This window comes from Pteropus vampyrus, unplaced genomic scaffold, assembly GCF_000151845.1.
Source record: "Pteropus vampyrus isolate Shadow unplaced genomic scaffold, Pvam_2.0 Scaffold17, whole genome shotgun sequence".
NCBI lineage: Eukaryota > Metazoa > Chordata > Mammalia > Chiroptera > Pteropodidae > Pteropus > Pteropus vampyrus.
The window spans coordinates 4,836,145-4,848,750 of NW_011888798.1; the positions used below are offsets into that span (position 1 = coordinate 4,836,145).

At 31.7% G+C, this 12,606-nt stretch overlaps 1 protein-coding gene across 1 annotated transcript in view; it reads left to right on the forward strand.

Annotated features, from left to right (window-relative positions):
- The window catches only part of LRP1B (LDL receptor related protein 1B), a 1,708,438-nt gene that overhangs the window by 1,052,775 nt on the left and 643,057 nt on the right, over positions 1-12,606 (forward strand). The window contains exons 19-20 of the mRNA XM_011354519.1: positions 9,390-9,470; positions 10,633-10,800. Of these exons, the coding sequence (XP_011352821.1) occupies positions 9,390-9,470; positions 10,633-10,800 (249 nt within the window). The remainder of the gene's footprint in view (positions 1-9,389; positions 9,471-10,632; positions 10,801-12,606) is intronic.

Consider the following 12,606-nt stretch of genomic DNA (forward strand, 5'->3'; position numbering starts at 1 on the left):
TTTTTATAGTCAAAAACAGTATAGTTGTTTATTTTAAACCTTATTTGAACAATCTTTGAGTTGTTCTCTCTTCCAAGTATCTCATCCTAATTGAGGAAATAATAATACATTTATTATTTTTTTATAAAAGACTTGAATATGAATTGATAACTTCTGATTTGTTCTAAGTGTTTAATATTGGAAAGTATCTGAAGTTTGTTAAAAGATTGAAAGACAACTTAATGAATATATATAATTGGGTAAAGACAGTTTCTTCAATAAATGGTGTTGGGAAAAACGAACAGATACATGCACAAAAAAGAAAAAGAAACTAGACCACGTTCTTACACCATATACAAGAATAGACTCAAAATGGACTAAAGATAAATGTAAGACCCCAAAATATAAAATTTCTAGAAGAAAATATAGGCAGTAAACTCTCTGATATTGCTACAAATAATTTCTTTTCAGATATATCTCCTCAGGCAAGGGAAACAAAAGAAAAAAATATACAAATGGTACTATATCAAACTAAAAAAATTTTCACAACAAAGGAAAGAAAATGAAAAGACAACCTATTGAATGAGAGAAGATATTCGCTTATGATACATCTGATAAGGGGTTAATATTCAAACTATATAAAGAACTCATACAAGTCAACAACAACAGAAAAAAGAATCCAATTAAAAAATGAGCAGAAGACCTGAATAGATATGTCTCCAAAGAGGAAATACAGATGGTCAATAGACATGAAAAGATGCTCGAAGTCACTAATCATCAGAGAAATGCAAATTAAAACCACAATAAGATATCACCTCACACCCATCAGAATGGCTATCATCAATAAGTCAAAGAACACCAAGTATTGGCGAGGATGTGGAGAAAAGGAAACTCTAATACACTGTTGAAGGGATTGCAAATTGGTACAGCCACTATGAAAAACAGTCTGGTTGTTCCTCAAAAAATTAAAAATGGATCTTCCATTTGACCCAGCAATTCAATTTCTGTGTATTTATCCAAAGAAAGCCAAAATAATAATTCATAAAGATCTATGCATCCCTATGTTCATAGCAGTGCTATTCACAATAGCCAAGAAATGGAAGAAATCTAAATGCCCATCAACAGGCAATTGTATAAAGAAATTATGGTTAATATATACAATGGAATATTAGCCATAAAAAAATCCTCCCATTTGCAACCACATGGTTGGACCTAGAGAGTATTATGCAGAACAAAATAAGTCAGACAGAGAAAGATAAATACCATATGATTTAACTAAAATGTGGAATCTAAGGAACAAAAAGAACAAAGTAATTGAAAGACTCACAAGTGTGGAGGACAATCTGGATGACGGCCAGAGGAGAGGGTGTTTGAGGGACTGGAAAAAGTAGTGAAGGGTTAAAGAAGTATAAATTGGTAGTTTACAGATGGTCATGGGGATGAGGAGCATGACATAGAGAATGCAGTCAACAGTAATGTAATGCTAGGTATACAGCCAGAGGGAAAATAGAGTATTTGGGGGGCTCGTTTCATAAACTGTATAAATGTCTAACCAAAGTATCATATATCTGAAACTAATAAATAAATAAGTAATAATAGGTAATAAAAAATAAAAAATAAAAAAAAAAACAACGTTTCTAGGCTTCTGTTAAGGCAATCTTAGAAGGCAGCCTTAATATGTAGCTGACATGTTGAGTTTCCACTCAATAAAAATACCTAAGCTTTTCTTATAGACTAGATCATTCCCTTTGGGTACTTCCAATGTTTGTACCTCAAAGTTCTTTTAAGTTTTATTTTAGTGGTTTTCGGATTCTCCCTTATCCACACGCTTCAGGATATGTAAACGGAGGTGGTCCCTTTCACTCTATACTGTCACTCTTTAACCTCCAACTTCCTATAACTCTTAACTCCCCACAATTTTATAATAACAATACTAATGGTGTCTCTCAGTTTTGTGTAATTCAGACTTGATAAACATAACTTTTAAGGTTGTAACCGAATCATGGTAACAAAAGCATGAACCTTTGGGTGAGCTATTAAAAACATCCTTTGGGGAAAACTGATTCAATAATTAGAACTGTGGATATAGTCTTGAACCAATTACTCATCTACCTAAATTTACTATCATCTTGCATACATGATATTTTCATTTATCATGAAGTTCTCAAAAATGTTGCTAAAATACAGGACTGTTCTTTCCTTGCATTTTCATGATATATACTTAATCTCAACATTGTATCAGCAAAAAAAAATGAATTTGGTATCACTTGTTTTTATTTTATTCATGAGCAAATAGTCTATTTATAAATGCTGACAAAATGTTTAACAAGTTCATTGTAGAATAATTGTCAAAGATACCTAAACTTCGCCACTCTACAATTTCCAAATTTTCACTCATTTTTGAGATTTGGGCAGTATTGCTTACCTTTTTTCCACTTCTCATTTATCTTTCTCATCTTCCACTTATTCCAAAATTATTGTCAATATTCTGAGATAAAAAAAAAAGTTTGTTGTTTTATTACTTATTTGATAAATTGTCCCACTATGAAGATAAATTTATTTTTAGCAATTAGGTGCTCTATTTTTCTTTTTACTTTCATTTAGAGCCTTAATTTCCTCTCAAACCAGTTCTTCACTCTCCAGTCTAACAATAATTGCTTTTTATTAAAATGAGGTAAAACAAAGAAATTAAGAAGCACTTTTTTTCTGCCGCTGTCCTGAAGATTTATGCTTTGTATTCCAGGTGGTCTTGTTTTGTTCTATCTTGTTCCATATTTTTCTATTTAAACAATCTTACTATTTTTGTTTAAAAAGGATATGTAGGCTACTGTTAGGTTGTCTTAATATTATTCTTATGTGACATTCTTTTGTATTTGTCTTTAGTTGCAGTTCTCTCTTTTGTACATACTTGACTAATTAGACTCTATCTGCAGAAAAATGGGATGATAAGCCAATCTTGGCAAAGTAGTTTGAAAGTCATAGGCAGAAATTATTTAAAACGGCTTTTAGTTCCTTGGCCTACCTCAGCCTTTTCCCTAACTTCTTGCTTGAGGATAGCAATCATGTGAGGTACTTGTTACTGAAATAGATTCCCAGGCTTCTATGTCCCTTCCCCAAAGAGATTCCCTTTCAGTATGTCTTAGAGTCCAGGAATCTGTATTTGGGGGAAAGCACCACGTGTGAGTCTTACCTTAAAACAAGACCAAAGAATTTTAACTCTGTGATTTCAACATTCCCTACAAGTTAGAATTTGTTAGGACCGCTTCAACAAATTACCACAAACATTATGGCTTAAAACGACGGAAATTTTACACTCACACATCTAGAGGCAAAAAATCCAAAATCATGGTGTCAGCAAGGCTTCTTCTGAAAGCTTTCAGGGACAATCCTTGCTTGCCTCATTTAGCTTATGTTTGCTTTTGGCACTCCTTGCCTGTGATGTCATAACTCCAAACTCTTATTTCCATCTTCACGTAACTTTCTTCCCTGTGTCTGTCAAATCCCCGTCTATTTTATAAGAACCAGTTGTGGAGTTTAGGGCCCATCCTTGATCCAGGATGATCTCATCTTGATATCCTGAACTTAATTACAACTGCAAAGACCCCATGTCTATATAAGGTCATGTTCACAGATATCAGGGTTTAAGATTGGATTTATCCTTTGGATATATACAATTCAACAGATTATACCTGTGGAAATTGATTATGCCTTATACTATCAATTGAATTACAATAGAGACTCAGGTGTACATAGTTTTAAAAGCTATCCAGATGATCCTAATACTCATTCAGGTTCGTGAAATACTTTCCTAATACCAATTACTTAGTCTCTGCCTCTTAGTTAACTCCTTACTCATCTCACTATTATATCCCTGCAGCTCTCAGATTCTTTTGCTTTTCTATCATATCTAGAGTTCTGCACTAGCAGAAGAATTTGCCACTGAGAATAATAATTCTAACTGCCTCTACAATGCTAACAACAATGTAGCACTTTAAATTTCTGTCAAGAGTAAATGTGAATTCTTCAGGGACTTTAGCAGCATTGGTTTCCTGGTTGATTTTATATACATATGTGTATATGTAAAAATATAAACACACATACATATATACCTATATTATGTATGTTATATATACATATTCATATATGTAAATCAGGGTCAGATGAGATAATGTATATAAAAATCTAGATATACATGAGATAATTTAAGAAAAATATCAGAATTGTGAATGGATATCAACCACAGAGCTAGGAACAAGGAATCCCATAGCATATTGTTTGTACTAAAAGTCAACAGGTATAAGCAATTTGATAAAAATTACTCATTATAATGTGCTAATTTTTAAAATGTAAAAATCAAACCGAAAAAAGTATCCCTGGAATCCTGATTACTATTTTATGGCACTGAAGAGTCTATTCTTTATGCCTACATGGTGCTACAATTACTAATCCCAGAGTATGAATCAGAATAAGAAAAATATAATGAAATGTCATATAACATGTAGTTTTTAAAATTTCTGTAATTGTTAAAAGTTGTCATTTCAAAGTAAATTTGGTTTTATTCCTTTTCTCTTGGAATATGTAGTATTATATGTACACACAAGAAAAAAACAAAATTCCCTGATATATAGTCTTAAAATAAATAGCAAAATTAATTTACTTGAGATACTTATTCTCGTATATTTGCAGTTTTGATATAAACTACCCATCAATTAATTTTTGTCGATTTTATCTGCCACATTTCATTGGGCATTTTAATTTACTAAAGTTATAACTTTCTCTAATCATTTCTTGGGATGAAAAATCTAGATTCATTGTTTAATTATTAATTTTAGAATTGAATTGAATGCAGATTTATTTTAGTACTGGGAGGTGATGTTCTCTTATTTACCCTTGTACTGTTTAACTTCTGAGAGTCCTGGTATTTTTCTGAGATCCATACTTCTGTGGAACTAAAGTGTCACCTGTTCAATGATTTCATAACAACCTAAGCATCTAGATTATAGATTCAGCTTTCTTCTACTGCCCTTGCAGGCAAAATTTAACACATACACACACACACACACAGCAGTTATAATTCACTAACTATTCCAATTTTCAAGACCCTTTTTATTTCTTGACTTTCAAAAATTTATATATTTTTTACATATTCACCTATGTATTAAAATGTTTAGTTGTTAGTTTATCTAGCATTTCTCATTTCTCTGCCGTATTGTCAGAACTATTCAATATTTTTTTGTAACTCTTCTATTAGTCTCATTCTACATACACTCCCTGGGTATTCTTTTTGATTTCCAAAGCTTTGTTATATCAATAGTAATTACTTCCAAATCTGTCTCTCATGCCCATTTACAGCTCCTAAATTTTACTACTTCTATCTTATACTGTGTTGCAGCCATTCTGAAATTTTTGCAGTTTCTCAAACACTTTATATATCCTCATTTGTGGGCCTTCATTGATGCCATCTTTCTGGAATATTCTAAAAACACTCCTCTCTCTCCTGTTTATCTGATTTAACTTGAATATATCATTCATACCGGCTTGTATATTACTTCCTCTGGGGCGCAATATCTAAGATAGATGCTTCTGTCATTTGTTTCAATTGCACCTTATACTGCCTATATCATAGCATTTATCAGAAATTTGTTGACGTCACTTTATATTATAAATGCTTTTCTACCATATTGTAATCACTCTGAGAAAAAGTTCTGAACATTGTATTCCTGATGTCTAGCACTTCTCCATTCATTCACTTATTCGGGTGATCTCTGAGACCTAGAACTCTATCTGGTTTAAAGTTCTCAATAAAATATTTTGAATGAATAAAACTTTTAATTTTCACTGTATTTTACAAAATAAGAATCTGAGCTTAGAGATGCTAACCAATTACTCAAGGTCATGCATTAATTAGTAATAAAGCTAGTGTTTGAACTCAGGTTTGCCTGCCTACAAAGCTTATGTTCTTTACACATGACATTATATGTGATATGTAAAATGAGGCTTTATGTAACAGCAGTGAAAGAGCAGAAGAATGAAAACAATTTGTGGTACACTGTTCTCTTATTATTATATTAACTCTATTAGATCTTTTGAAGTCTGTTCTATATAAATATCAATTACCAGAAGCCACAACTAGTGTCAGTATCTAGAAATGTTATATATTTTCTCAAAAGATATATTCCTAAAATATGTACAATTTTAAAATGCACTATTTTTCGTAACTATAATTATATACATTAGAATAGGTAAAAATCAGAATTGGTTTTAAATGGAAGATGTAAGCCACAGAAATAATTAATTTTTTCTTTTCCCAAATTTTTTATGCTATAATTTTGTATAGTATAGGTAAAATATTCTCTTTATAAATGCTGACAAAATGACAAGCGTATTAGTATGATCAGCATACACTGAGTCCGAAAACTACCTCACTGGGAAATGTTTCTCTAAGCTTTGTATACTGGATAAATATAAATATTATACTAACTATGATTGCCCTTGAGAGAGAGAGAGAAAATTGCTGTAACTTACATAATGGCATAAATATATAACCTGGTAATACATTTTAAGTGAAATATGCAATAGATAAATTGAGCCTACTACCTGCAACAATTGAAGATTTTTTAATAGTCCATTAATCCATATTAAATATTCTATGAGGTTGAAGTAACTACAGAAATGAAATATAGTTTTCTTTTCTTGCTGTAGTTGTAATGTGATAAAATGTAAGCTACCTTGGTTCATAAATTTTCTCCTTTTCAGACTTAATCAGGTAATCTTTCCAAGTGTCCTGCAATTTGTGTCCCAAGAAAGATCCAAAGTTAAAGCATATTTATGTAAAATCAAAAAAAAAAAAAAGATTAAGTGTAATGTTTAAGTCTTTGCCAAATATTGTATAAGAATTCATAATGGTATTTTTATTAGAACAAATAACCAGAAACAAACTGAAATATTTAGGTAGTATTTTCAGTTTTTAAATTAATACTAATATGGAAGGACAGGGAAATTTTTAAATTTATTTTAAGAACTTTTGTTTCTTAGGGGAAAAGTATATTGTCACTAGACCTCATTTCTCCATTACCATCAGATTCTAGTGATTGGATACTAAGAAGTTAAGGATACAGAATTTTCTAACATTAGTGAAAAATGAAGGACCCCATAGTATATGTAAAATTTTTGATAGAACCCTTTCTAAAATGTACTGCACATCTGACTACATTATTTTTAATTTATTTTTTAAATTATTAATTTATATTAGTTTCAGGTATATCGCATAATGGTTAGACATTTATGTAATTTATGAAGTGCCCTTCTGATTAATCCAGCACCCATCTGGCAGTACACACAACCATTACAATAATATTGACTATATTTCCTATGCTATAGTTTAAATCCCCATGACTGTTTTGTAACTACTAATTGTACTTCTTCATCCCGCCACCTTTTTCTATAATAACGTATACATTATTAAGCAGAGAAGAGCCAAAAATAATTTTAACATTTCTTTATTTACAAGTTATTTTATTTTTTTGAAATTCAGTTTGTGTGTTTTATTGGAATTCTATGACAATCTCAGGAGTTGTTCAGGTGGTAAACTCAATTTTTTGCTACATTAAATACTTTCAAGGTGTTATGCATGTCTAGATGATGTTTCTTCTGACTTCTTGATCTTTAGGACTTAAAAGACCTGAGAGATCATGTTCCAAACCAACAATCTATGGCCAGAGAAACTAACTGTGTGATTTACTGAAGGTCATTCTACTTTGATAACAAAACAGGAATGAAGAAGCCTTCCACGTGCACCTTTAATAAATGCCTTTGTTCTTTTCAGTGATTTGACCTATACTTTTTTTATAGTTCCCAATTTTTCTTTTATTTTATATAATTTGCCTTTTGATTCTATGAACTAATTCAGACAACAAAAATACTAAGAGAAATGATGTAATTAATATTAGGTAAAAAATAAATAAAAAATAAAACGCAATTATTTAAGAACACATATGCATTATATGTATATCTTTATCGCGTAGTCACCATAGGCATAAGGTGTATGACTCATTTTTTTAGAGATTGAAGATAAAATGTATTTTATATTATTTTATTTATTTTGTAAATTTTTACCTTTGGGAGCTAATTTCCAGATTTTCAGGGAGAGGGAGGATTGTTTTTTAGATTTGGAATCTAAGAGAAAAATCTTAAAGGTCACATGAAAAATTTTCCAACTGGTAAAATATCCACCAAATCTCCAAAGTTTCCAAATGCTTGGAAATATCTTTCCTGTCAGATTTTTTTTTTCTAATAAAACTTGCAATATTGGTTAATATGCTCCTAAAATTACAGAAGAGAGATTTATAAATGTAAATTAACCTGTTACAGATGCAAAAAGATGTAAGATTATTTTTTAAAAATTAGATCTCATTATATCTTAAAGTCTGCATTTAGTCATTTACTCATTTAAACCATAAATTGTGTTGATACTTTGTTTAAAGTCCCTCATTTATGTCTACTGTACAGGTTTTAACCATTAAACACATTTATCTAAGGAAAAAAATATTTTTGACAACATTCATGTTGATTCTTGAAACATAAACATGAGTTTTTATTATCTTATTTGGTAACAAAGGAAAATTCTCTTATAAGCGTTGATTAAATTATGACGGGCATTTTCACTTATTTTTAGTACATATATGTCAGAATATTTTGGGAGTTGTATAGATAGCTTCTGATCTACTGTTATATCTCCACATATCAGTGATTACCTCATTTTTACTTCTCTCTTTGAATCATACTTAGGCTTTAATTGAATTTTTTGGTGTTCAAAGGTTAAATTTATTCTAAAATTTATATCTCAAAACATGGCTTTGGTAATCATGAAATGTAATCTTTATAATTGTATGATAGCAGCTAAAGTGATTTTATTGAGTTGTTTTTCTTTGGTTTTAACATTCAACTTGTGATGTTGGACGTCTCTCAAAGGTAAAGTGTGATCTAGCTTTCGTACTTTGGCTCTCTGCATTCAGAAATGGCCTTTCTTTTTTGAAGCAGGCGCACATGACTTTGCAGCACTGGAGCACAGAGCCTCATCCAGCTGCTATTCTCTGAGAGGAGGTTCAGCCGCTTGGTGCGGAGAGCTGACATCACTTCATTTTACTTGCAGTATAATGAATTCGAACAGGTCTTCATCAAGTGATTCTCTTGGCTTTCAGTCACTAGAAATTACTCATTTAAAAGATATTAAAAGTATGTGTATCGTATGTCTTCAAGAAGTTACCATCACTATGTGTATTTAATGTTTCCTCTGTGCCTTTTGTGGAGGACAGGGGCGAAGTTCTCATCACATTAGCAAATGAAATACAAATTAAGTCAAGCACAGTCAATAATATCTTTCCTATTGAATTTTTTAATATCTTCCACAGAATTCCCAACTTGTGAGCCACTAACTCAATTTATATGCAAAAGCGGAAGGTGCATTAGCAGCAAATGGCACTGCGACTCTGGCAAGTACCAAATGTTCACTGTACTACACTGATGTGATTAGAGGCCTGTTCTCTGTGCTGCTTCACCTCCTTCAGAGGTAGTTTATAAGAGAAGCTTGAAGAGCCAAACAAAATGGCTAAAACAAGTGGTGAGAGGGCAGCTGGCACATCAATAGGGATTAGCATTAAGGATAATGGAGCTCAATATCTGTCTCATGGGACTATGATAGAGATTCGTTTTCAGATATTAGGCTGGACATAGTCTCAGACCACAAACATGAAATAAAAAAAGGGTCATTGAGGAAATGACCTGGACAATTCTGGCTCCCCTAAATATTTATGAAAAATGTTCTAAAACCCAAGATGGGGTAGTTTATAAATTATTATGGAATTATCCAGATGGTCTCAATTCTGTCACTTTGCTTTTTATGTTTGTGATTTTTTTCCTTATACTCAGTTGTATCATTATGCCAAATTATGCCAAATATAGATAAGTGAATTATACACAAATCAATGCATTCTCAGCCACTGATTTCAACATAATGTATTTTTATTTCGCACTCCTCTCCCTTTCAGCAACAGTTGTTACTAAAGAATATAAATCATTGCTAATGATAGTGTACACCAATTTCTCAGTATAAATTACACTTATGAGCTAGTGAGGAAAAAGTACACAGTGGGCCCTCATGTTGGAGAATGGAGAATGGAGAATAGAGAATGAGAGACCGAATTGAAGATAAAGTTATAAATTCTAAGGAATTGATATTGTAGTTCAAAACAATAATTTTTCCACAATAATTATATTACTAGCTATATTATTTTGTGAAATTTCCACAATCACTATTATCTTCTCACTTTACAGTTATTTCACACTGCATATATTCATTCAGTCTTTGGTCAGTCATTTCTGAGTGAAAGAGAAATTAAGCTTCAATATCCAAAGTCAAAGATTTTTTTTTTCTCTTAGTTTAGTAGTTGATATTTAATCAGAGGTGAAGCAAAATAAAAAAAAAAATAATTCTCTCACTGTTTATGGGGAATGTTGGTCACTGATTTACCATTCCTTTTACAGTAACAAAAGAAAACTCAGTATACAAAAGAAAAAAACAAGTTAGATATTTTATAAGAAAAAGTTTCTTCCCAGATCAGTTTTCATTACCTTGCTATTGATGTTTCTTTTTAGATGACGACTGTGGGGACGGGAGCGATGAGGTTGGCTGTGTTCACTCTTGCTTTGATAATCAGTTCCAATGTTCCAGTGGCAGATGTATCCCAGGCCATTGGGCCTGTGATGGTGACAATGACTGTGGAGACTTCAGTGATGAAACTCAAATCAATTGTACCAAAGAAGGTTAGTAATTTTGTGAATCTATAAAATATCATTTTAAATTGATATGTAATTGGATTATTTCAGAGTGAATATTATATAAAAATAAATTGCCCATTAAAAACTGTGTAGAATAATCTGTTGATGTCTTTACTTTCATTTTTTTCCTTTCCTTTCTTTGGCTTCCCACCTTAATGCCTCCTTACACCCTGCTTAATGCCTTTCGCTATGGTCTTTGCTTTCTATTTTCATTAAATGCTTTACTTTTATTAGATGCTTTACTTACTACTCTTTAGACTCCCTCTAACTTCTAAATGGTCAAACCCCACATCCCTCTCTCCCCCCAAATAAAAGGCCTAATTTTCCTTTTATTTTCACACCAAATTTGTTTTCTCAAGGTTTGAAATGATTCCCTATTAAATGGTGACATATTCCAACTGGCAAACATTCTTGAATGCAAGCTAAGAGAGAAAAAATATCATGACTATGGCTCTTGGCATATACATGGGCAGCCAGATCCTGTCATTTGTATGAGATACTTTGCAAAATGTGATCAACCATAGGGCATATTAATAAATTAGAAATTATCACAGAAAAAGATAGTACCATGTGAAGCATTTCTACATCAGTAACATTTTTAAGTAGAATGTTATTCATTCTTTCATTTATTCCACAAATATTCATTGAAGACTTCTCAGATGACAGGTGCTGTGCGTGTACCAAAAGGATAGATAAAAGGATGAAAAAACACAGCCCTTGTTCAGAAAAAGGAGAAGGGATTAAAAAGTAAAAATTGGTAGTTACAGTTACAAACTAGTCATGGGGATGTAAAGTACAGCATAGGGGATATAGTCAATAATATTGTAATAACTATGTCTGGTGTCAGATGGGTCCTAGGCTTTGTTGAGGGCACTTTGTAAATTATATATATATGTATAACCACTATGCTGTATATCTGAAACTAATATAATATGGGATGTCAACTGTAATTGAAAAAATTAAAATTGAGTATGCACCAATAAACAAAATTGATTTAAAAAATCTAGTATACAAACAAACAATGAAGTGATTTATTTGAAGTTGTAGGGTCGGGGGAACCATATACTGGGTGATCATGAGGAAGGCATTATTTTCAAAGTGTTTTCCAGGGAGATATATTAGTCTCCAAATATTTGACAACCTATAAAATAGAAAGTTTCTGAAGTATTTTCTCTGACATGATTTTTTTGACTTTCCTCTCTCACTCTCTGTTTCTCTGTCTCTCTGTCTCTGTCTCCTCTCTTTATCTCTAGCTCATTTGTGTGTCCTTTTCTTTCTCAATTTAGTTAGTACGCTAGGCTAGAACATTCCCCTATTATTAATCTGGCATGGAAAAAAAAAGATGTACAAAAATATATACTTTTTAAATTTTTTCTTTGTATATTTGAAACATTTATCTGGTGTGTTATTGACATTTCATTACTAAATTACACTTTGAATATAAACTCATTTTTTCCCACCTCACAGATGTCTTTTTAGGCTTCTCGTGAGGTATACATCTGTGGCCTGCTGGCACTGCCCCATAATATGCTGTGAAAGATAAAGTGCCCCAAAGTTAATTTACTTTCATCTCAGAAATATGATCGCATCTCTCTCTTCTATGTCTATTTATCTCTAAGTTAAAATACTCATTGCACATTAAGAAGTTTTGGAGAGAATGCTTTCCCCTCATGAGTATCCAAAGCAGGCGGCACACCCCCTTGTAGACTCTCTAGAGTTTTATGAGTTTGAATTATTATAGATCAGTGGCTATTTAATGTTAATGGCCTTCATCTTTAGAACACTTCAACT